Raw genomic sequence first — 26,794 nt, forward strand, 5'->3', positions numbered from 1 at the left:
AACCACATTCTCTAGGTTAAGAGGTTTCTCAGAAATTCCTGATTGAATTGATCAGTGACAGTACCTTTTGTTTATGGCCCTCAATTGTGATCTCATCCATAGCAGAAATATCACTCCCACATCTAAACCATCAATTCCATTCATAATTTTAAAGATTTCTATCGTGTCACCTCTCCTCCATTTTTAAGAACCTATTCAGGGGGTAGTTTATTTCAGTTTAGTAAATGTTACCATCCATTTGTAACAAGAAGGATCATGTTAAATGGGCACATAAGACATTGAAATTTTGGGAATAAAAAAAATAGGGTAACTAGAGATGGGCCCACGTCCTATCAGGGAAGTAAAAGAAACTCACTGTTGAGAAAATTTGATTTCTAATTCATATAAAATTTCTGGGTGAGGTTTCTTTCAAAAAACATGCATTTTATTGTTTTCTTTTTATTTAATTTGTTTTTAAAGTTTCATCACCATAAGTTGTGAGGTAGCTAAATAAAAATATAGAATTTTGGGGCCAGGGAGTGTCTCAGAGCTACCAGCTGTTTAAAAGCTAATGGTTGTTTACATTTTTTTCATACCATGTTCTAATGCAACATGCATGGGAAGGAAACCAAAATATTGGCACACTTTAAATTACATGAAGCAAACTGTTCCACGTTCATGGCCAGTGTCCCCATCGCAAAACGAAACTGAATAAGATAGTTGTTTCATGTTTAGAATATACAATCTGAGAATGGTTATAATGCAAAAAGAGACTATTCGGCCCTGCAAACCTGTACCAGATCTCTGCAAGGGCAACTCACCAAGTCCCATTCCCCACTCCTTTGTTCTCACCCTCACAAAACTTCCTCTTCAGATAATGATTCAATTCTCCTTTTCAATCCACAACTGAGTTTGTCTGCACCATGCTGTCAGGCAGTGATTCCGAATTCCAAAGCCATTCTCCATTCACCCTTAAATTGGTATCCTCTGTTTTTTTTTCTATAGATTAGATTCCCTACAGTGTGGAAACAGGCCCTTCGGCCCAACAAGTCCACACCGACCCTCCGAAGGATAACCCACCCAGTCCCATTTTCCTCTGACTAATGCTCCCAGCACTATGGGCAATTTAGCATGGCAAACTGACCTGGCCTGCACACCTTTAGACTGTGGGAGGAAACCAGAACACCCAGAGGAAACCCACGCAGATATGGGGAGAATGTGCAAACTCTACACAGACAGTTGCCCGAGGCTGGAATCGAACCTGGAACTCTGGTGCTGCGAGGTAGCAGTGCGAACCACTGAGCCACTGTGCTGCCCATTGTTTTAGATGAAATTTTATTCTTCTTAACTCCACAAGACACAGACCAGCCTGTTCAATATTTCCTCACAGGATAACCATCCTCTCCACAACCAAAATTCTTAATGCACTCTCCATGTTCCCCTTCTAACTTCATATCCTGATTAGATTATACATCCTGATTATAAGTAGAATGCATTTCTATCTTATTCTGTTACTCTTAATCTTCTGTAAGTAGACCAACAATTGATGAAGTATTTAAGAACATTATATACCTCAAATGCTTGATGGTAATAATACTTCCCTGTAAGGCATTCTGACCTGGAAACAGGTGGACCTTCTGGTGTGATTTGATTGCTCCTTGAGTATGCCAGAATTGTTAGAGACCAGACCATCACCTGAGGTTTGAACAATGACATATTTTGCTTGCCTCAAAGATGGTGAAAGCTGCAAAGGATGATGGGTCAAGATTGCACATTAAATGTTGGGGGTTTCCACAGCCTCAGGTTTTATTGCAGGCAAGTATGATGGTCAGTGCAGTTCGCGATGTTGATATCAATTGATACAGGGTGAATATATGGCACACTTGGGGTGCGAGGCAAAATATCAGACAGGTTTCTTTCCATGGTGAGATGGAGAAAAAGAGTTCAAAAATATTTCTGGGAAGATTCCCCACATATCTCAAGCTTCAGCCACCTCCTTCTGACTTCCCAGCCTTGACATGTCACAATGACTCCCCAAGTGGGAGGGGGCACTGCTCAGTAAATGCATCAATGGACAGCAGCAGTAACAAGTGAAGTTTTGGCATGGACCCACAGAGGCTTAGAGTGTTCTGCATGTCTCATCTATAACACTGGAGTTGAAAAAGTCATGTGATGTGGAAGAATTTCAGTGTGAGTTCTAATTTGGTTGCTACTTTTCCATGGAACATCGGACATAGAACATTACAGGCCCTTCGGCCCTTGGTGTTGCACCAACCTGTCATACCAATCTGAAGCCCATCTAACCTATACTATTTCATGTATGTCCATATGCTTGTCCAATGACGACATAAATGTGCTTAAAGTTGATGAATCTACTACCATTGCAGGCAAAGCATTCCATACCCTTACTACTCTCTGAGTAAAGAAACCACCTCTGACATCTTTCCTATATCTATCACCCCTCAATTTAAAGCTATGCCCCCTCATGCTTGCCATCACCATACTTGGAAAAAAGGCTCTCCCTGTCTACTATCTAACCCTCTGCTTATCTTATATGTCTCTATTAAGTCACCTCTCAACCTTCTTCTCTCTAACAAAAACAGCCTCAAGTCCCTCAGCCTTTCCTCGTAAGACCTTCCCTCCATACCAGACAACATCCTAGTAAATCTCCTCTGCACCCTTTCCAAAGCTTCCACATCCTTCTTATGATACGGTGACCAGAACTGTACACACCAGATTTTTGTACAGCTGTTGCATAACCTCATGGTTCCGGAACTCAATCCTTCTATTAATAAAAGCTAAAACACTGTATGCCTTCTTAACAACCCTGTCAACCTGGGTGGCAACTTTCAAGGATATGTGTACATGGACACCGAGATCTCTCTGCTCATCTACACTACCAAGAATCTTACCATTAGCCCAGTACTTTGCATTCCGGTTACTCTGACCAAAGTGAACCACCTCACACTTGTCCGCATTAAACTCCATTTGCCACCTCTCAGCCCAGCCCTGCAGCTTATCTATGTCTCTCTGTAACTTACAACATCCTTCGTCACTATCCACAACTCCACCAACCTTAGTGTAGTCTGCAAATTTACTAATCCACCTTCTATGCCCTCATTCAGGTCCTTTATAAAAATGACGAACAGCAGTGGACCCAACACCGACCCTTGCGGTACACCATTAGTAACTGGACTCCAGGATGAACATTGCCCATCAACCACCACCCTTGTCTTCTTTCAGCAAGCCAATTACTGATCCAAACTGCTATATCTCCGACAATCCCATTCTTCCGCATTTTGTACAATAGCCAACTGTGGGGAACCTTATCGAACATCTTGCTGAAATCCATATATATCACATCAGCCGGTTTACTCTCATCTATCTGTTTGGTCACCTTCTCAAAGAATTCAATAATGTTTGTGAGGCACGACCTACCCTTCACAAAACTGTGCTGACTATCCCTAATCAAATTATTCTTTTCTAGATGATTATAAATCCTATCTCTTATAACCTTTTCCAACACTTTACCAACAACTGAAGTAAGGCTCACTGGTCTATAATTACCAGGGTTGTCTCTACTCCCCTTCTTGAACAGGGGAACCACATTTGCTATCCTCCAGTCTTCTGGCACTATTCCTGTCAACAATGACAATTTAAAGATCAATGCCAAAGGCTTGGCAATCTCCTTCCTGGCTTCCTGTAGGATCCTAGGATAAATCCCATCTGGCCCAGGGGACCTGTCTATTTTCACACTCTGCAGGATTTTTAATACCTCTTCCTTGTGTACTGCAATCCCACCTAGTCTAGTAGCCTGTATCTCAGTATACTCCTCGACAACATTGTCGATTTCTAGAGTGAATACTGTCAAAAAATATTCATTAAGTGCTTCCCCTATCTCCTCTGATTCCACACACAACTTCCCACTACTATCCTTGGTTACAAAAATCTCACAGAGTCAAAGTTCAGTCCTGAATTCACACTGACTGGCACAGCCTGGCTGATATGTCTGGAGTTCATAGTTTGGCCAGAAGGCACTAATCAGGCACTGTCTTCTTGGTAAAGTTGAAACTCTGAAGACATTCCTTAATGAGCTCTGCCAAAGGTCTGTACACATGGGAAAGGAGAGTAATGGCCAGTATAGCTCTGGTGAAATGAATTCCTGTTGTCCTTATCATTTCACCTCCTTTTCTACTCTAATACAAGTCAAAAAAAAGCTAACGTTTGCTTAAAAAAAAGTGAAGTGCTTTATCTAATGTTTACTTCTTGGCTTCTGTACAGGCATCAGTAGGCAGGATGGTTAAGAAGGCATTTAGCAGTCTTGCTTTCATTGCTCAGACCATTGAATATAGGAGTTGGAACATCATTTGAGATTGTACAGGATGCTGATCAGGCCACTTTTGAAGTACTGCGCACAGTTCTGGTCATCCTGCTATAGGAAGAATATTATTAAATTGGAGAGGGTTCAGAAAAGATTTACATAGATGTTACTGGGAATAGAGGGTTTGACTTATAAGAAGAGGCATATCAAATTGTAAGCATGGAAACAGACCCTTCAGTCCAACTCATCCGTGCCAACCAGATACCTGAATTAATTTAGTCCCATTTGCCGGCATTTGGCTCATATCCCCATAAACCCTTCCTATTCATGTAGCTATCCAGATGCCTTTTAAATGTTGTAATTGTACCAGCCTCCATCACTTCCTCTGGCAGTATATTCCATACATGCACCACCTTCTGCGTGAAAATGTAGCCCCTGAGGTTCCTTTTAAATCTCTACCTGTCACCTTAAACCTATGCCCTCTATTTGTGGACTCTCCCACTATGGGAAAAAGATCTTGGCTATTTACCCTATTCATGCCCCTCATGATTTTATAAATCTCTATAGCCTCTGATGCTCCAGGTAAAATAGCCCTAGCCTATTCAGCCACTCCCTAAAGTTTAAACTCTCCAACCCTGGTAACATCCTTGTATATCTTTTCTGCACCTTTCAAGTTTGACAACATCTTTCCTATAGCAGAGAGACTAGAAATGAGCACAATATTCCAAAAAGGGCCTAACCAATGTCCTGTACAGCCGTAACATGGCATCCCAACTCCTACACTCAATAAGGGTAAATGTGCCAAATGCCTTCTTCACTCCCTGTCTACCTGCGACTCCACCTTCAAGGAACTATGAACCTGCACCCCTAGGTCTCATGTTTGGCAACACTCCCCAGGACCTTTAAGTGTATAAGTCCTGCCCTGATTTGCCTTATTAGAATGCAACATTTCACATTTATCTAAATTAAACTCCATTTGCCACTCTTCAACTCTTTGTGGCCCACCTGACTTGTTCATTTAAATGGAGTTTCCCCATGCAAAATGTCAATCAATGTTACAGCAACAGATCAGAAGGATCTCCCACAAATTTACTGTTCCAACATTACGCTCTAATTTAACTCAATTCAGTTGGACAATTGCGATTCTGTTAAAGTGGGAGGTAAAGCCAGTGAGTTCAAAAATAAACATGCTGTGTGAATGTTTGATAATCTTTCTGACTCAATAGATATGTTAATAATTGTTTAGTCCTGACTTAGAGTAAAAATTAGTCTGTGCTTTCCAGTTTAATGACTTTAATTTCTAATGATAAGGATATCTAACTAAAATCTCCGATAATAATAGCTAACTTTACTTAACATATTTACTCAAGAATGAAAGAGACTAAGTTATATCTAAGAATCCGATATCATTATGATTACTTTTTAATCATGCTGTTATTTTATCCTCCCAGTTTTAAAAATTGCAGACACAAGTTCAATTAAGAGAATTCTTAGCCAAGATCTTTCTACACAATCGGGAAAAGTCAGGCTATAGTGAACGTGTTGACTTTTGAGATTGTTACATATAGCAGATTTGGAAATGGAGCTGGGCAGTTCTTGACCATTGCAACACAGCAGCACAGGATATCCGGTCCATGTTCTGGTAGGTATTCTTTCAATGTTCCTGTACCTCGTTTTTAAACTTTACAGTTTCTACATTTCTAAACTTAGTCTAGTGTCACTTGTTATCCCTTTAATAATTTCAGTTACCATCAGCAAGAGTAACTTCAAATTTAACAGAAAAAAGGTTAAAAATCATTCTCCAGCACAGTTTAAAAACTGGCACGGGAAAGGAACAAACTACAATATATGAGGTAAACCAAAAGAGGAAGAAAGAAAAGCAAGGGGAAACTGAGCTTACGCAAATTTGCATTTTGATTTGTAAAGATTTGCTGAAAGATTCTCTTGCATCTATCAGCTTAGATTTTGCAATGTGTGATCCAATGACCACACATTGTTTCCTCAGAAACAGTTAACTTCACTGTTAAGAATCCTTAATTGTACTTGTGATCTCAGTTTTCCTTGGGAGTGTGTGTCTCCACCTTTTCAAAATTGGTCTGCTTTACCTGTGGGTATATAGGGACACCAGTGAATGAGTCCTTTTTGAGCATCTCTGTGTTGAGTTTCTACTTAATGTCACAAATAGGGTAATTCCCCTGGCAAAACCCAGTGATGGTGTTAAAGCACGACAGCGGAAGTAAGTAAACACATCGGCAAAAACATGTGAACCCAATTTATCATAGAATCTCTATAGCATGGAAGCAGGACACTTGGCCCATTGAGTCTACACCAATCCTCTGAAGAGTATCCCATCCAGACCTAACCCCTATCCTATCCCTGTAACCCTGTATTCCCCATGGCTAATCCACTCAGCTTGCACATCCTTGGACACAATGGGCAATTTAGCATAGCCAATCCACCTAACCTGCACATCTTTGGACATTTGACAATGAGAACAGTGGGAAAAGGATTCTTGGATTGGGTTGAAATACATATTTCTTAATATTATTTTGGCTCAAAAAATAATTTCCATTGACTTCTCTCCATATCTGTGTGGTTTTCCTCTGGGTGCCCTGGTTTCCTCCCACAATTCAAAGATGTGCAGGTTAGGTGAATTGGCCATGGTAAAATTGCCCATAGTATTAAGGGATGTCTAGGTTAGGTGCATTAGTTAGAGGTAAATGGGTCTGGGTGGATTGCTCTTCGGAGGGTCAGTTTGGACTTGTAGAACCAAATGGCTTGTTTCCGTACTGTAGGGATTCTATGATTCTGGACCCACATTAACAAACCAAAATGTCGTGAATCTTTGCCAAGGATCTGATCATGTTCAACTGACTGACAGCCTCAGGTCTACTGAGCTAGGGTATAATTAACTGGAAACTCTGGGCTCCCTCAAGCTTCTTTTTGAATGAAATATATGTTCCTATTTTTTGAATGTGGCAACTTTGACAAGCTCTCATACATAAAATAGAGTGTCAATGTTTGATATTGGGCGTTTCAGCTCAATAGTAAGTAAGAAGGAGTTGTAGAACATCAATATACTAATTACCTTCGCAGCGAGGAACAGGTTGGCTCCATGTACCATTAGCGAGGCAGGTGATGTTCTGAGGCCCAACAAGGTGGTAACCAACATCGCAAACAAAGGTGACGTTACTCATGTACGAATCTCCAGTTCCAATACTCACTGCATTATCCACTTCTGAGTGTGGTTCACAGCTGATTCCTTAAATGAAAGACAAAATCCTGCTACAATTGCAACATTTAAGTGGCATTTGGATGGGTATATGAATAGAAAAGGTTTGGAGGGATATGGGCCGGGTGCTGGCAGGTGGGACTAGATTGGGTTGGGATATCTGGTCGGCATGGGTGGGTTGGACCGAAGGGTCTGTTTCCATGCTGTACATCTCTATGACTCTATGACTCAGATTCTCTGGAAGTGGGTGGTGGGGGGGGGGGGGCGGTTGGCGGTGAGGTGGGGGTTACCTGATTCTGTGGATGGGGTGTGAAGTGGGGTTTGGGGTTCCACAAGGAGTGGGTAGTCCCCAGGATCATGGTCTGTCATCAGGATTCAGCCCAACAGTGCAGAGTATTGGCATTGCCACTGTGGAGGAGAAGTACTCAGACATCTTAGGATGTTTTTGAGCCAGCAAGAGGTTGGAGAGCAATTAAGGGACAAGGATTTTGACAGTGAGGGAGTATGTGTTTTAATGGTCATATCAGAAAGATCTAGTTAAGAGCTGATCATGAAAAGACTGAAGTTATAAGTCTCGATTTTGCCTAGAAATGGTTGGCTGTGTGGACTGAGTAACAAATGAAAGGCCATTTTCCCAATCAGTTTTCACCATGTAGGGAAGAGCAGAAATTTGCCATGAATCTCCAATGGATTGAAATGTTGAGCAAATGGCCAGTTACCAAGATACGATACACTAGGCTGAAATGCTTTACTTTTTAAAAACCGAAATATACTAATATATGAAAATCAGTTCTGTGGAGGCAATGACCTAGTGACATTAGCTGGACTGTTAATCCAGAGACCCAGGTAATATTCTGGGGCTTTATTCCCACCATGGCAGATGGTGGAATGTGAATTCGATAAAATTAAGAGTCTAATGATGACAACGAATCCATTGTAGATTGTTGGGAAAATCCAATCTGGTTCATTAATGTCCTTTAGGGAAGAAAACTGCCATCCATATCAATTCTGACCTACATGTGACTCCCTACCCACAGCAATGAAGCTAACTCTTAACTACCCTCTGGGCAATTAGAGATGGACAATAAATGCTGGCCAAGCCATTAGGATTAGAGTTCATCAAATGGCCAAAGAAACTTTTTAAAAATCTGACTTTGTTTTTATAAATAACCCCATAACCAAAGCAAAATATCGCGGATGCTAAAAATCTGACATAAAAGAGAATGTGCTGGAAAAGCTCAGCAGGCCAGGCAGCATCTGTGAGACAGAGTGAAACTGAGTTAACACTACAAGTAGATGATGACTCAAAAACTGGACGCAATACTTTCACCACAGATGCTGCCAAATTTTCTGTTTTTTTTCCCCACTTTTCTTGATTTTATTACCTATGGTTTTTCTCCTTGCCCTCATTTGCTGCAGTGTCCTGGTGACTGATCTTTAACTCTGACCAATCCTGGAACAGTCCCAGAGAATTGATCATCCTGGAGATGATGCAAGTCATGATGAGGCAGTGAGGAATATTAAATAAAATCAGTAGGTTAGGGACTAACTGCACTTAGAGTTGAAAATCGTTATCTATGAGGGGTTTGCTATTCTGCTTTAAGCCTCTAAATGGAATTGTATTCCTGACTTCATAGAATGGGTCCAGCTCAGAAGAAGAAGTCTGAAGAAGATGCATACAGAACTTTGTTAAAAATCACACAACACCAGGTTATAGTCCAACAGGTTTAATTGGAAGCACACTAGCTTTCAGAGTGACGCTCCTTCAATGACCTGATGAAGGAGCGTCGCTCCGAAAGCTAGTGTGCTTCCAATTAAACCTGTTGGACTATAACCTGGTGTTGTGTGATTTTTAACTTTGTACACCCCAGTCCAACACCGGCATCTCCGAATCATACAGAACTTGATTGTTTCTCTCTCTATGGGTGCTGCGAGACCTGCGAAGTTTGTCTTGTACAGTATTCTCTCTGTTTGTTTCTGATTTCCAGTATCTGCAATGTTTTGCTTTTATCTGAGTGCTAAACATATTTTGACAGGAAACTAACTTGAACATTTAAATTTTATTTTTCAGAATGTCAGCAATTTGTTTTAAAAACCATATCATGAAGCAATCTCTATTGCGAATGAGGTATAATAGGAGGGATAATTATGTAGGCTGTTTGAAATCAGATCCTTGGCTCAATATCTGCTGATGCTTTATCCTGTTTTATTGTCAGCAATGGTTTGCCTTTGCAAACAGATGTGTCCCAAATCTGATTTTGCTAGAATGGGAATTGAACCTTCACAGTTGACATGATTTTGAACCATATGCTAACCATATAGCTAACTGAGCTAACCAGGCCCCAACATAAAGGCCAGCTGTTCAATAAATAATTGAAATAAACTGATTGAACACATTGATTGAGTTCCTTTCATGGTCTGGAAATACTGAACAACTGGAATCAGCTGAACACTGCAGTGAATTGCATGCATTGATAATTAGATCTACAGAATTAGGCTCAGAAATTCTGTGGCGTTCCCATTTTAACATTGTGACTTTAAAGCAAATATGACAAAATCCCTGTTTATACATGTAAATAGTTTTTCTTGTCACAGTTTTGGTAAAAACTAAGGAACAGGAGAACAAATTGGACACTTGGCCCTGTGAACCTACTCTGCTGTTCAGTCCAATCATGGCTCCCTTCCACTTTAACAATATTTTCCCGCACTGTCAGCATATCCTTTGATTCCTATTTTGTCCAAAATAAATCAAACTCCGTCTTGAAATATAATCATCAGCTGAGTATCCTCAGCTCTCTGACATAGAGAATTCCACAATTTACAACCCTTAGATGGAAAAGATTTCGCCTCATTATCAGTCTGAAAAATCTGAACCACAAAACGTGTCTGTTAACCATAGTTCTATTAGGGAATTAGCCTCTAAGTGTCAGCCTCCCTCCATCAAAATGTCAATGATAGCTTCCTCCAAGTCATTAATAGTGAAATTAAAATGATTAACTCTAATATTTTCAGCTCAGCAATGGTTAGACAGCTGATATTCCAAATCCCATCACTTGGGCGCCATGGCTTAGTGGATGAAAGATCTCCAACTGGTAAATAGGTCACATTGAATTTGATTCTCAAAAGTGCTGGTCTCACTCTTTCCTGAAAAAAACATTCTGAATTAACTACTTCATTCCTGAAAGTACTTACTCTGACAGGAAACCTCTGTTCCGTTCCATGTCCCATCTGCTTGACAGAATCTCTCCACATTGCCCTGTAACAGAAATAAATAGCAATAACTAGAGAATACAGTATCCTGAAAGTGGCATGCTGCACCTTGTTAAATAGGTTTATTGTAGATAGGTCGATGCAGACTTGGCCTGAAGTGATTCTTCTGTGCTGTATGACTCAATGACCATCTGCAAAATGTCAGTTCTGTGTTCCACTCAAATTACTCCTTGCAGTACATTAGTGTATGTAATCCTCACCTGCTTTTGATCTGCAGGTGGGGGAGATGGGGGGAGGAAGAAAGGAATTTTCCAAACCATCATTCCTTTTAAATGTGTAAACCTCCCTGCTGCACAGTCCCTCTCTCCACTTTTAAAGTTGCTTTTTAAAATCTACCAAGCTTTTGCTCAGTTAAAAACCTGAAGAACTGTGGATGCTGTAAATCAGAAACAAAATCAAAAATTGCTGGAAAAGCTCAGCGAGTCTGGCAGCAAGTGTGGAGAGAAAGCAGAGTTAACGTTTCAGTTCGCATGTATCTTCCTCAGAACTGATGGTAGCTAGGAATATGTTGGTTTATTTGCAGAAGATACAGTGGGTGGAGAGAATAAGGAGTATAAATAGGTAGGGACAGAGCTCAAAGAGAGAGAAGAACACTTGGACAGACAAAGGAGTAGATAGCATTCTGGCGAGGAGCGTGAATAACTATTAATGGAGACTGTTAGTGGCTAAAATGGGTTGTGTGTGAAATGGATTATGTGATAACAAAGTCTGATATGTGGGGGTTGGGGTAAGGACATTGGGTCCAGAAGGTTGCAAGATCTCCAAGTGATAAATGAAGTGCGATTCTTCCAGTGTGCACTGAGATTTGATGGAGCACTGCAGTAACCCTCTGGCAAAGATGCTGGCCAGGGAACAGGTTAGTGTGTTGAAGTGGCAGGCAACTGGAAGCTCATTGAAGCCACCAACAGTCCCCGTTAACAGCTATTCATCCCCCTAGCCAGATTGGTATCCACTCCTTTGTCTGTCAAACAGCCGTTTGCACTCTTGGGCTCTATCCCAACTATTGGTTACTCCTTACCCTGTTGCCCCAACCCTATCTTCTGCATATAAACCAACATCTTCCAAGCTACCATCAGTTCTGAGGAAGGGTCACTTGACAGATTTCTCTCCACAGATGTTGCCAGACTGCTGACTGTTTCAGGTTTTTGGTCAAGATTTAGTATGTTTTGCTCTAAATGGTGTGGGCAAGTAACTTTAATGGTGATTAACCCCTGCCCTCACCATTGAGAAGGACCGCCAGTATGTAAGTGCTGATTGGCAGGCTTCTCAACCTATTAGGTGCTTAATTAGAAAACTCCTGTATCATCTGCCATCCAATTAGAAGCCAGGATCTAACACAGAGAATATTGGAGGAACTCTGCAGTTATGGCAGCATCTGTAAACAGAGAAACATTGAGTATAGTCAACGCTGAGTTAGATAGGTTTTTGATGGACAAGAGAATCAAACGTTATGGTTGGGGACAGGGACAGGGAGTTATGACTGCACTCAGATCAGATCAGAGCGAATCGAAAAGCAGGCAGACTTGATGGACCAAATGGCTTCCTCTGCTTCTATTTCTGTGTTCTTGCTCAACTAGGAAAGGCCACTAAATAATAGAATCCTTTAGCACAGGAAAGGACCAGTTAGCCCAATGTGCCTATATCTGCTCTGAAAGAATTACCAATCACTTTCACAAGCACTTTTGCTATTTCCCAAAGCACAAAAAAGGTTTGTTTTAAAAGTTATTTCTGAATCTGCTTCCCCCAGAATGCTTACAGACAGTGCATTCTGGATCAAAATAATTGCTTCTGGCCATCTGGCTAGTGGGAACCACCCAATCTACTCTCAAATTGACAAACACTAACTGTGCCATTTATACCCATATCATTTTTAAAGAATGCAAGCAAGGAGTTAAATTCTAAGAAATATCAGATGAGTGCAGTTTTATTTTCAAAAAGTGAAGTAATGTTAAAAAAAAATGTAGAAACATGAAAAGGTACCTGTAACCCATAGCCGTAATCACACTGGTAAGTTACACTGTCTTGATATACATAGCTGGTTCCCTTAATTGAGCCATGCAATGGAGGGGGTAGCTCCTCACACGATACAGGGAGACACAGAATATCTGAAATTGGTGGATTCCAGAAACCATTCTGGTGAAAGATTAGAATGCAGATGAAAACAATGATACATGGAAAGCCTATGTGTAAGACAATTGCATTTAAAAATAGGCTCTATCATATAAATGATTGCAATTATATTTGGAGTCATTATTTAACAAATTTAAGCATACTGGCTAAAATGTGAAGCACACTATCACATTGTGGTGAATATGAACATAGGAGGGTGCAAGGAACAGAAGGATAGGAGAATAGGGCAAAATGAAATTAAAAATAAAAGTTGGAGGAAGCTCACGTAGAACATAAGCATATGTATAAACCAATTGACATTTTATAAATTCTATAAATAACTGGCCCTGATGCTTTTACTTGGATTAATAAAGAAGGATATGTCAATAAGTTTCATTAAATATGTACAAGCATTGGTTTAGTTTTGGAATACCTATGAATACAATGCACTGGCTTATTTATATCATACATTATTGCAATGGTTTCACAACACATGCTGGGATTTATTAATATTTTGTTAGTAAGAAGTGAACTATCCATCTGACTGGAGGCAGCACACAATAAGACTGCTGCATCTCCTACATTGCAAGAATGCTAAACTTCAAAAAGCATTTCATTGGTTGTCAAGCACTTGGATATGCTGAGCTTGTGAAGAGGTGTGAGATAAGCGCAAGTCTTTCTTTTTCCATGTTGCAAGAAAAACAATACCTTACAAAATTAAACCCTAAAACCACAGCACATCACATCAGTACTACAACAAATTACAGAATTTACAGCTATTCAGCTTCACTGATCAATGCTTGCATTTATGCTGTGCATGGACCTCCTCCCATCCTACTCCATTCCTACTATCAGCGTAACTTCATATTCCTGCAAATGTGCTATACTTTAGAAACAGTCTTCTATATATTTGCAAATATGAAATTGAATGTGTCCTAGGTAAATTTCATATATACCTATAGAACATTTGCATATATAACTAACACACCTTTACTAGGAGTGCTTACCTGACAGATAGACTGGTTTGCTCCTGACAATCTGTATCCTTCTTCACAGGAGATGATAATACTTTCATTGAGTATAAATCGTGTTCCAGAAATAATAACATTTGCCATTTTGCTCATTGGCAGAGGGCAAGTCTGTAGTTTGCACAGAATACTATGGCTGGACCAAGAACCATCTTCTAAACATGTTCTTACATCTTTCTCAGCTTCCATTACATAACCCTCTAAACATCTGCAAAAAGATATCATTTTGACAAGTTACTTTTAAATACTTGCTGCTTGAAGTCAATATCTCAAGTCTCAGATATTCAACAAAATATTCTTCTTCCTCTCTTGTCAAGAGGAAGAAGGAGGCTTATGTTAGGATGAGACAGGAAGGTTCAGTTAGGGTGTTTGCGAGGTTACAAGTTAACCAGGAAAGACCTAAAGAGAGAGCTAAGAAGAGCCAGGAGGGGTCATGAGAAGTCATTGGCAGATAGGCTCAAGGAAAACCCTAAAGTTTTCTTTGGTATATCAGGAATAAAAGAATGACTAGAGAAAGATTAGGGCCAATCAAGGATAGTAGTGGGGTCAGAGGTGATAGAGGAAGCACTAAATGAATATTTTTCCTCAGTATTCACACTGGAAAAACAGAGTGTTGTCGAGGGGAATAATGAGATACAGGTGTCTAGACTAGATGGGATTGAGGTTCACAAGGACGAGGTGTTAGCAATTCTGGAAAGTGTGAAAATAGGTAAGTCCCTGGGTCAGATGAGATTTATCCTAGGATTCTCTGGGAAGCCAGGGAGGAGATTTCAGAGCCTTTGGCTTTGATTTTTATGTCATCATTGTCTACAGGAATAGTGCCAGAAGACTGGTGGATAGCAAATGTTGTCCCCTTGTTCAAGAAGGGGAGTAGAGACAACTCTGATAATTATGAGGCTTACTTCGGTTGTGGGTAAAGTGTTGGAAAAGGTTATAAGAGTTAGGATTTATAATAATCTAGAGAGGAAAATGTTGATTAGGGATAGTCAGCTAGGGCTTGCCTCATAAACCTTTTTGGGTTCTTTGAGATGGTGACCAAACAGGTGGATGAGGGTAAAGTGGTTGATTTGGGGAATGTGGATTTCAGTAAGGCATTTGATAAGGTTCCCCATGGTAGGCTATTGCACAAAATACGGGATTGAGGGTGATTTAGCGGTTTGGATCAGAAATTGGCTAGCTGAAAGAAGACAGAAGGTGGTGGTTGACGGGAAATGTTCATCCTGGAGTTCAATTACTAGTGGTGTACTGCAAGGATCTGATTTGGGGCCACTGCTGTTTGTCATTTTTATACATGACCTAGATGAGGCCGTAGAAGAATGGGTTAGTAAATTTGTGGATGACACTAAGGTAAGTGGAGCTATGGATAGTGCTGAAGGATGTTGCAGGTTACAAAGGGGCATAGATAAGCTGCAGAGCTAGACTGAGAGGTGTCAAATGGAGCTTAATGCGGAAAAGTGTGAGGTGATTCACTTTGGAAGGAGCCAGGGGAATAAAGAGTACTGGGCTTCTGGTAAGATTCTTGGTAGTGTAGATGAGCAGAGAGATTTTGGTGTCCAGGTACATAGATCCCTGAAATTTGCCACCAAGGTTGATAGGGTTGTTAAGAAGGCATACAGTGTGCTATCTTTTATTGGTAGGGAGGTTGAGTTTCAGAGCCACAAGGTCATGCTGCAGCTATACAAAACTTTAGTGCGGCTGCACTTGGAGTATTGCGTACAGTTCTGGTCACCGCATTATTGGAAGGATGTGGAAGCTTTGGAAACGGTTCAGGGAAGATTTACTAGGATGTTGCCTGATATGGAGGGAAGGTCTTATAAGGAAAGGCTGAGCGAGCTGAGACTGTTTTTGTTAGAGAGAAGAAGGTTTAGAGGTGACTTAATTGAGACATATAAGATAAACAGAGGGTTAGATGGAATGGACAGTGAGAGCCTTTTTCCTTGGATTGTGATGGTTGCATGAGGGGACGTAAGCTTAAATTGAGAGGTGTTCGATGTAGGACAGATGTCAGAGATAGTTTCTTTATTCAGAGACTAGTAGGGGTGTGGAACACACTGCCTGCAACAGAAGTAGACATGCCAACTTTAAGGACATTAAGATGGTCATTGGATAAACATATGGATGAAAATGGAATAGTGTAGGATAGATAGGCTTCAGATTGGTTCCACAGAATGGTGCAACATCGAGGGCTGAAAGGCCTGTTCTGCACTGTAACATTCTATATTCTATGTAAAATGCAACTTCATATATGATTACTGGTTCAATAATTATGACCCGACTAAAGTTAATTTTACTTCATTAGTTTTGAATTCAAAAGTGACAACTCAGCAATGATCTCTTAAGTATTCTCAAAAGGAATGTAGCTGAACACTTTTAAATGGAAATAACACAGGGAATGGTAGTTTATGTTAATTTGGGAGCTCTGTTAAAATTCATCAAGTGATCATTTGCCGAAAGCCATCCCAATTTTGATTGGCACAGATATTCAAGGACTAATCACTCTAATGGCTATGTACATACACAATGTAATAAGGTAAGACAAGTGAAGGAGGAAATATGCAGAAAACTTAGGAAATGAGGACAAAATGTGACACTCTTCAGGTGGAACATTCTATGATTCCACTCAAAACGCAGTGTAATCCACACAAACAATTTAGATTGCCAATGCATTTAGCTCGTATATCTTCCTTTCTAAAATATATGTTGTACTTAGAAGTTCAAAATAAACATAAGTGCTTTGGGGTTCTAATATATTTTCAAGGCACGGTCTGTTGCTTTATTTATGTGTCTTCATGTGTCCCTCACATGCATGTCAGCTTCCCCTTAAATGTATCCATTTTCTTTAATTACTGCCTTTGGTAATGTAGTAAATATAATTTTTAGAATTTTTGAAACAATGTCCTGTTATAGACTACTGAATGAGCAACACTTCAAAAGGATCGATACTTTTCAAAAACTGTACTGTAAATCTCAAATGGGTTTGCCCTAGACTACAATAAATTGAAAAACAAAAGGCAGTTCTGTGTGTTTTATCATTCCAGAAATACACAAGAAAGGGGCTTAAAAACCAACTGCAACCATTTGTCTATGTGTGTGCTGGTAGGCTAGAGAGCTGGTGTGCTAACTTGTAGTTCAAGTTCTGTTGTGTTAACATGTGAAGTGGGGACGCAAAGTTGAGAAATTCCACTAGACATCCTGTGTCTGGAGGTAAAAATAAATTAAATTTCTCTCCGATTGCTGAAAGCAAGGCAGTCCAGCCATTATCGAAGGAATTAGCCGTAGAACCAAGAATCTCCAAGCACGGTGGCACAGTGGTTAGCACTGCTGCCTCGCAGCGCCAGAGACCCGGGATCAATTCCCGCCTCAGGCGACTGACTGTGTGGAGTTTGCACGTTCTCCCCGTGTCTGCGTGGGTTTCCTCCGGGTGCTCCGGTTTCCTCCCACAATCCAAAGATGTGCAGGTCAGGTGAATTGGCCATGCTAAATTGCCCGTAGTGTTAGGAAAGGGGTAAATGTAGGGATATGGGTGGGTTGCGCTTCGGCGGGTCGGTATGGACTTGTTGGGCCGAAGGGCCTGTTTCCACACTGTAATGTAATCTAATCTAACTGTTCAACTGGCAAAATCAATACTACCACTATCACCCAATTTAAAACTGTAACATTTTACAAGCAATTGCTCACAGTCTTTGTCTGGTCTATGTTAAATTTATTTTTAATGTTTGCTTTTTTGGAATTATTTCTCATTTCTAATTGTGAACATGTGTTAACTTTTTTTTATCTCCTCTTGCATTTTTTAGATTAGATTACATTACTTACAGTGTGGAAACAGGCCCTTCCGCCCAACAAGTCTACACCGATCCTCCGAAGAGCAACCCACCCAGACCCATTCCCCTACATTTACCCTTCACCTAACACAACGGGCAATTTAGCATGGCCAATTCACCTAACCTGCACTTCTTTGGACTGTGGGAGGAAACCAGAGCACCCGGAGGATACTTGATAAAATCAATCTTTCGTGAATTAATGAAATTGGTTAAATTTCCTTGTTTTAAAAGGTATCCATGAGAGAAGGAATGCTTTTATATTAGCCTTATTTCAACCAAGGGAGCAGCAAACTAAAGAAATGGAAGTATTTAATCTTTCATAATGAATTGAGGACCCGAGCACAGGGACCAGTCGTAACAACTAGTTGGGCTGTGTCTCTCATTTCTGTGCTGCTTATTCTGTGTGGTACCGTATAAGATTGAAACTGCTATAGTCAACTTTTCTTGGTGCACCAATGCACTGTGAGTGCAGATTCTTTAAATGGCAACCTGTTGGTTCCAGCCTTAGACTTGGGACCTTCCTGCATCAGAGGCCATGTTGAAAAGAGGAGAAATGATCGTCTTTATGTTGGATTTCTCCATGACCGAGGCCAATCACTACCTCTCTAATGTCCTCAAGCTTCCAAGATGTCTGCACTCTTCCAGTCTGCCCTCTAACACTTCCTTTGATGTCTGTTGCTCCATCATTGCTGGTTGTTCCTACAGTTGCCCATGTTCTGAACTCTAGAATTGTCTCCCAAAACCTCTCTGCCTCTCTCTTCTTCTTTTAAGATGCTCTTTCAAGCCAAGCTTTTGATTCATCTTTTGGTTTCCTAGCCTAAGTCTCCTTATGGCTTAGTGTCAAATTTTGCCCGATGAGGCGCCTTTGCAGCACCTCAGGGCCTTTACGCATTACTTATTTTACTTAATTACAATTAAATGCAAATTGTTATTGCTTCATGACAAATCATACTAAGGCAGTCTGTGATGTTGAGCTACTGTGGTATAGTTCAAAGATCTGGGAGCAAATGGCAATGTGGTTGACTCTGAATTGCCCACTGGGCAATTAGAGGCGGGCAATAAATGTTGGTCTTGCCAGCTAAGCCCTTATCCCTGAATAATTTTTTTTAAAAATCATCAGACTTTGCTGTTATTTGAACTGTTTCTCAGCCTGAAAAAAATTAGGAGAGAAAGGAAGGAATAAAATAAATGACAAATGTGGTCAGGTAAGGTATGTAAAGGAAATAGGTTTCTGTTTTAAAAATGAATTTGGATTAAAACAAAATGAGAAAATTGGCATAAAGGTTATGGTCTGGGCTTTCCAGAGGCAAACTGAATAAACTGCTCTCCCCCTAATCTACCTCACATCGTGACGGGCTTATGTTTGCATACAGTTCCATATTACTTGATCAACAATCTGGTGTCACCCAACAACACCTGGTAATGCAGAAGGGAAGTGAGTAATGAGATCAGAAGCCATTTCCCAATACTTCATGGAAAAGCTAATAGACTGAAATGTTTCTTGGCTCACTCCATTTTACAGGAGACAGATGGAGAAACATTTGGAGCGAGTTACACCAAGGTGGGCACAAGGGTGTCCGAAAGGCCTGTGGGTGGATCCATGGGTGCATGAAACAGCAGAGTCGCCGAGTGAAGGTCAAAACATTTGGCTGTTAGTGGATTTGACCTGTTGTACAGTTACAAAAGAAGGAGAGAATGAGGAAACAGGAAGCCTCTAAATTTGTGGTTGTGACTGACGTAGAAATTATGGTCTAACATGTTCCCCCAGACATCCCACATTAGACACATGATATGGTATGGTGTGCCCCTTGACTACACAAATTGGTAGGATTCCCATTGTCTGCCCACTGATTGTCTGGCTACACTTGATTTAATGTAATGAAGGACTAGGAATGAGTGAACCGACCATCTTCCCTGTCATCTCCCTCACTCCGCGTTGACCAGTAAATCCAACCCCATGATGAAGATAGTTAAAAAGGGGACATACTGGACCCAAGCAACAAAGAAAGAATGAGTCTTGCACCAATATCACACAGAATAATGGACACCCTACAATTGATTCAAGACAATAATATTAAAAGATCCATGGAACTTAGGCAATGTAGTCCTTACCTATAACTAACTCTACTCCCGAAGGTGTGCATGTCACCTGTTATAGCAGCATTTTGTACTGGTGGAGGGGGACCACAGAGCAGAGGCACACATGTTGGGTATGGTCGACTCCATCTCCCTCGTTCCGTGCAGAAAACCGCTGGATTCCCTTTCATGGTATAGCCAGGCAAACAGTTATAGGCTATGGCATTTTCATGCACGGAGCTGCTTCCATTAAAGAATGCATTATGAATCACTGGAGGCGTGCCGCAAGAAATCCGGCCACAGTAGGGAAGGCTCGAATTCCAAGAGCCTCCATCTTCACACAGAACCTGTGAGGAGCCCAGCAACTTGAAACCTTCCTTGCACTGGAAGGATATTAAGCTGCCACAGGCAATATTGCGGCTTGTAGTAAATCCGTTGTGGACAAGTGGCTGTGGGCACTTGCATGGTTCACATTCTGGGACACTGCCACTCCAGGAGCCATTTTGTAGACAATGTCTAACTAAGGTACCTGTGAGTCTGTATCCGAGAAAGCAGATGTAATTTACAGAGTCACCAAATCTGAAACTTGACCCATTTATGAATCCATAGGAGATATCTTCCGGAGGTCCGCAGCTGATGGGTACACACTGTGGTGTCTCATCACTCCACTTTCCATCTGCCTGGCACGCGATACTGGGGGTGCCATGCAATAGGTAACCTTCCTCACACTGGAATTCTATTTCCTTCCCAAGCGTGAATTCAAATCCTGAGGTTTTCCCATTCTGTATATCTGCAAGTGGTGGACATGCTACCAACCTGCATTCTGGCATCTCCCCACTCCAGCTCCCATTAGCAAGACAGGTACGAGTCTGATCCCCCTCAATCAGGAAACCGAAACTGCAACTATAATTGGCCACACTCTGGAATGTATGATTCCCTGCAAGCACATTGCCATTGCTGGGACTGGGTGGTGACCCACAAGAGATTGGGACACATTGCGGCTCCATGCCATTCCATTCTTTATTGGCCCGACAGGTTCTCCTCTTGACCCCAACCAGTGAAAATCCAGAGCGACACTCATAAATAATCACACTGGTGTAAGTGTAGTTACTGCCCCTCACCACACCATTTGCAATTTGGCTGGGAACTCCACACGATATAAGTTGACACTCTGGGGGTGTGGTACTCCATTCACTTTGTGGTGTGCAATACCCAGTAGCTGAACCAACAAGCTCGTATCCAGAGTCACACATATATTGTACCATACTCCCAACCAGTTTGCTTGAAAATGTAATATGTCCATGTTCTGGCTTAATTGGAAGCTCACACTCTATCAGGAGACAGGAAGGGGCACTTCCATTCCATGAAGCATTTTCTTGGCACTCCAGCACATTAGGCCCTAGCAGCTTGTAGCCACTGTAACAGTAGTAATGAATGACAGTGCCACTAAAGAACTCAGAAGACTGCAGAAGGTCCAAGGTTGATGGAGTATTCCATATTCGCTTGCCATTACTGGAACTCATTTGCTCTGAAGCAGAAATTGGAATACCATTGTTAGTTCCAAGGTCTGAAGTGAGAAGGTTGCTCAAGGTGCCAGAGTCACTTTCCTGACCGTTGGGTCGTGCGTAGCTTTCGAGTCCTTCATTGCCTTGTCTGTCCTGACTTGGGATGACCATGTAACCTCCAAAATCGATATGAGGTGGGAGGCCACAGTCAATGGGTGCACAATAAGGAAGGGCACTGGACCAGAATGTTTCCTTACAGATGTGCATGGAGTTCCCAATTAAGTGAAAGCCAGGAAAGCAACTGTAAAAAATAAGAGCTCCAAAGCTGTAATCAGAACCTTCAACAAAACCGTTTTCTATAAGCTGAGGTGGGTCACATTTGATGGGTTTGCAGACAGGGGCCATCGCATTCCATTGACCTGTCTCCAAACAAGTCAGTCTTTCCTGACCTTCCAGTCTAAAGCCTGTGTTGCATGTGTACGTGACGATATCTCGATAGTATAATTTCTCAAATTGTGCTCTGCCACTTGCTATTTCTTGGGGAACAGGACATTCAATGGGTTTACAGATTGGCCTTCTCCCTTGCCATTTACCATCTTCACCACAAATCACAGTGGTATTTCCTATCAACTGAAACCCTGGCTTACATGTGTACACGGCTTTGCCAAGGTAAGTCAGTCCCTGGATGTCCACAATTCCATTGCCAATCAGCTCTGGCTGTGGGCATTCGACTGCCACACATTCTGGCACAGGGGATTCCCACTTTCCATTGGCTTGGCAAGTCAGGAATGGCTTCCCCTTTGCTACAAATCCATCAGCACAGGTGTAGTTGGCAACACTGTCAAAGTGAAGATCAGAAACTAAAACCTCGCCATACTGGATCTCTGGGGGTCTCCCACAAATAACGGGTTTGCAAAATGGAAAGGAATCATTCCACCGCTGAGAGGACAGGCACTTCAAAATTGTTGGTCCCTCTAAGGTATACCCCTCCAGGCACTCAAGCTGAATGATCCCAATCTTTTCTGTCTCATGGACAATCAGGTGACTCTCCTGCCCTGGGGCCAATGGCTCTGGGCACCTTAGCCGATGACACTCTGGCATCCAGTTTCCACCCCATTTGCCGTCACCCCCGCAGGTTAACACTGGATCTCCAGAGACAGCATAACCTTCCTCGCAGTAGAGTTCGATCTTTGAGCCTAGGTGGGAATCTGACCCCTTGAAGTGCCCATGTTCAAGGCTTGGAGGATGCCCACAGTTTACAAGCGCACAGGAAGGTGATGATTCACTGTACCAATGCCGATTTCCCTGGCAGGTACGAATGGGATTGCCCACCAGTCGATAGCCATGATCACAATAGTACCTGACTTCACTCTGAAACAGTGTGCCATTCTTTATCTATAATCCAAGAAAAGGAAAAAGAAAATCATTATCTATTGTTCTGCATCTCCAACAACCGATTTCATTATTCTTGTGAGCTAATGCTTAAAACCTCTCCCTCTCCAAACACGTAAAAGCAATCCTTAGTGGTTAACATGGTTGCCTCACAGCACTCGGGACTCAGATTCAATTCCAGCCTTGGATGACTGTGTGGAGTTTAAACATTCTCCCCACATCTGTGTGGGTTTCCACTGAGAGCTCGGTTTCCTCCCACAGTCCAAGGATGTGCAGACTTGGATTGGCTGAGCTAAATTGCCCTGTAATGTGCAGGTTTGGCAGATTAGGCAAGGTAAATGCAAGGTTTGGGGATAGGGATAGGGGAATAGGATAATCTTCAGAGGATCAGTGCAGACAGGATGGGCCAAATGTCCTTTATTTGAACTGTAGGGATTCTATGATAAATAGTGGTGTATTTGAATGTTCACATGTTGTAAACATGAAGAGGTATTATATTTGAATTTACAGAAATAAACAACTAAAATGAACCCTTGATGAATATATTATCAAATCTATTTACAAAATTTTGCCAAAAATTATTAAATCTATCAATCTCTTTTCAATTCACCAGGTACTGTGAAAAATCTAACTGTTTTTAGTTGTAATGCATTATTTACTATTCAACTATGAACAATCTAATTGGATATTTTAATTAAGTTTTAGTTCTATAAGATTCAAAATTATCACTGTGATTATCAACATGGTTTTCTGTATATGGGATCTTTTTATGCATAGTCTGCTAGCATTGCTTCATCATGAATATAGTTCATTAAACACTTTTGATTGCCCTGAGGTAGTGAAAGACACTATATAAATGCAAATCCTTATTTCTTTAGGGTGAGGGATGAAGGAATGTAGGTGTCAAAGAAGCAGCCACCATTAAACAAGATTGTGGCTTATCCATTAGTTTTGGCTTCAAATCATGTTATCTTCAAGTTTAACAAAACTTCATAAGTCTATTATAATTACTAATTGAGCTAGGATCTACTGCAAATTGTGGGAGGAAGAGGCAAACACTTCTTGAAGAAGCTTATTTGAACCTCACTCCCTGTGATTTTTTAAAATTTATCTTTCCCACGGGATGTGGGTCCTGCTACAAGGTCAGCATTTGTCATTCATTCCTTATTTGTCTCGACTTACAGAATCTGTCAAAAGACTCTCTTCAACTATCCAGTAAAATTGCTTTCATAAATCCTTAAACCAAACAATTAATCCATTAACTTTCTCATTGTTAGGGGATGCAAGTCTAGTTTGTGAAATCCTGTCTTTGTTACCTTATATGGTTTCTTCAAGTGAGAAAGTCAGAGTAAGGTACAAAAGGAACTGAAGGAATTGTAATTGGAGTAGACTTTTCAGTCCCTCAGATCTGCTTCCCCATTTATCGATATCACCATTGATGTTCTAACTTGACTCTACCTTTCTGTGAAATCCCCCATGTCCCTTAAGTATATGTAGGAGGAAAAGATAGATGATTATGATGGTACATTTAGATTGGAAATGGGAGGTGGCTCAAGTGGGGCACAAACACTGGCATGGACTTGCTGGGTCAAAACACTTGCTGATGCGCCATATATCCTGGGTAAATCCATCAATCTCCGTATTGTGTATATTCAACTGCTGAGCATTGACAGGTCTCTGGGTTGGGGTTGGGGCAGGGTGCGAGAGAATTCCATTAAGATTAAGATAATTTCCATTAAGATAATTTCTCCCTTTAGTCCAAAATAACTAATCCCTTTTTCTGATACTGTAATTCTGTCTAGCCAAGGGAATAGTTCCTCAGCAACTGTACCATCAAGCCCATTATGTAATGAATATGTTTCTATTAGATAACCCCTCATTCTTCTGAACTCCTAGGAGTTACAGGCCTTCCAGGAATATGCAATCTGTTGTCACAGAACAATCCCTTCATTCCAGGAATCAGTGTAGTGAAGCTTTCTAGTGTTCCCACTGGAGCAATGATGCCCTTCTTTCAGTAGGGAAACCAAACTGCACATAGTACTTCAGCTGTGGCCTCATTAAAACCCTATGTAACTGTGTTAGGAATTATTACTCTGTATTCAGTACCTTGAGTATTGTGTTCAGTTTTGGTCTCCTAGTCTGAGGAAGGACACTGTTGCTATTGAGGGAGTCCAGCAAAGGTTCACCAACCTGATTCATGGGATGGCAGGACTGACCTATGAAGAAAAACTGAATCAAGTGGGCTTCTACTCACTGGAATTTAGAAGATTGAGGGGGGTATCTTAGATAGAAAAAAAAAATAAAATCCTGATGGGACTGAACAGGCAAGAATGTTCCCGATGTTGGGGAAGTCCAGAACTTGGGGTCATAGTTGAAGAATAAAGGGCAAGCCATTCAGGACTGAGTTGAGGAAGAAATTCTTCACTCAGAGAGTTGAGATCCTGTGGAATTCTCTCCTGCAGAAAGCCGTTGCGGCAAGTTCATTATATATATATTAAAGAGGGAGCTGGACATGGCCCTTACAGCTAAAGGGATCAGGGGTATGGAGAAAAAAATGGGAGTGGGATCCCGAAACTGCATGATCAGCAATGATCATATTGAATGATGGTGCATGCTCGAAGGACCAAATGGCCTACTCCTGGACCAAATTTCCATGTTTCCATGTTCCTTCATCAAAGGAATGAGGTTACTCATTACTTACGAGGAGAAAGTGAGGACTGCAGATGCTGGAGATCAGAGCTGAAAATGTGTTGCTGGAAAAGCGCAGCAGGTCAGGCAGCATCCAAGGAGCAGGTGAATCGACGTTTCGGGCATAAGCCCTTCTTCAGGAATGAGGAAAGTGGGTCCAGCAGGCTAAGATAAAAGATAGGGAGGAGGGACTTGGGGGAGGGGCGTTGGAAATGCGATAGGTGGAAAGAGGTCAAGGTGAGGGTGATAGGCTGGAGTGGGGTGAGGGGGGAGAGGTCAGAAAGAAGATTGCAGGTTAGGAAGGCGGTGCTGAGTTCGATGGATTTGACTGAGACAAGGTGGGGGAGGGGAAATGAGGAAACTGGAGAAATCTAAGTTCATCCCTTGTGGTTGGAGGGTTCCTAGGCAGAAGATGAGGCGCTCTTCCTCCAACCGTCGTGTTGCTATGGTCTGGCGATGGAGGAGTCCAAGGACCTGCATGTCCTTGGTGGAGTGGGAGGGGGAGTTGAAGTGTTGAGCCATGGGGTGGTTGGGTTGGTTGGTCCGGGTGTCCCAGAGGTGTTCTCTGAAACGTTCCGCAAGTAGGCGGCCTGTCTCCCCAATATAGAGGAGGCTACATCGGGTGCAGCAGATGCAATAGATGATGTGTGTGGAGGTGCAGGTGAATTTGTGGCGGATATGGAAGTATCTCTTGAGGCCTTGGAGGGAAGTAAGGGGAGAGGTATGGGCGCAAGTTTTGCATTTCTTGCGGTTGCAGGGGAAGGTGCCGGGAGTGGAGGTTGGGTTGGTGGGGGGTGTGGACCTGACGAGGGCGTCACGGAGGGAGTGGTCTTTTCGGAACGCTGATAGGGGAGGGGAGGGAAATATATCCCTGGTGGTGGGGTCCGTTTGGAGGTGGCGGAAATGATGGCGGATGATACGCTGTACATGGAGGTTGGTGGGGTGGTAGGTGAGGACCAGTGGGGTTCTGTCCTGGTGGTGGTTGGAGGGGCAGAGCTCAAGGGCGGAGGAGCAGGAAGTGGAAGAGATGCAGTGGAGGGCATCGTCGACCACGTCTGGCGGGAAATTGCGGTCTTTGAAGAAGGAGGCCATCTGGGTTGTACGGTTTTGGAACTGGTCCTCCTGTGAGCAGATGCGGCAGAAACGAAGGAATTGGGAATATGGGATGGCATTTTTACAGGGGGCAGGTGGGAGGAGGTGTAGTCTAGGTAGCTGTGGGAGTCGGTAGGTTTATAGTAAATGTCCGTGTTGATTCGGTCGCCCGAGATAGAAATGGAAAGGTCTAGGAAGGGGAGGGAGGAGTCTGAGATGGTCCAGGTAAATTTGAGGTCGGGGTGGAAGGTGTTGGTAAATTTGAGGTCGGGGTGGAAGCT

At 41.9% G+C, this 26,794-nt stretch overlaps 1 protein-coding gene across 2 annotated transcripts in view; it reads right to left on the reverse strand.

Annotated features, from left to right (window-relative positions):
* svep1 (sushi, von Willebrand factor type A, EGF and pentraxin domain containing 1) overlaps positions 1-26,794 on the reverse strand; it is a 241,255-nt gene that overhangs the window by 39,085 nt on the left and 175,376 nt on the right. Inside the window, exons 38-42 of one of the 2 annotated variants that reach the window (XM_043716218.2) lie at positions 19,873-22,736; positions 13,919-14,147; positions 12,783-12,935; positions 10,725-10,788; positions 7,389-7,562 (exon numbers count right to left, since the gene is read on the reverse strand). In XM_043716218.2, coding sequence (XP_043572153.2) covers positions 7,389-7,562; positions 10,725-10,788; positions 12,783-12,935; positions 13,919-14,147; positions 19,873-22,736 — 3,484 coding nt within the window. The remainder of the gene's footprint in view (positions 1-7,388; positions 7,563-10,724; positions 10,789-12,782; positions 12,936-13,918; positions 14,148-19,872; positions 22,737-26,794) is intronic. The other variant, XM_043716221.2, reaches the window with a different exon arrangement.

The sequence above is a fragment of the Chiloscyllium plagiosum genome, unplaced genomic scaffold, assembly GCF_037043375.1.
Source record: "Chiloscyllium plagiosum isolate Xiang-an unplaced genomic scaffold, Cpla_swu_hap1 HiC_scaffold_2, whole genome shotgun sequence".
In the NCBI taxonomy this organism is placed as follows: Eukaryota; Metazoa; Chordata; class Chondrichthyes; order Orectolobiformes; family Hemiscylliidae; genus Chiloscyllium; species Chiloscyllium plagiosum.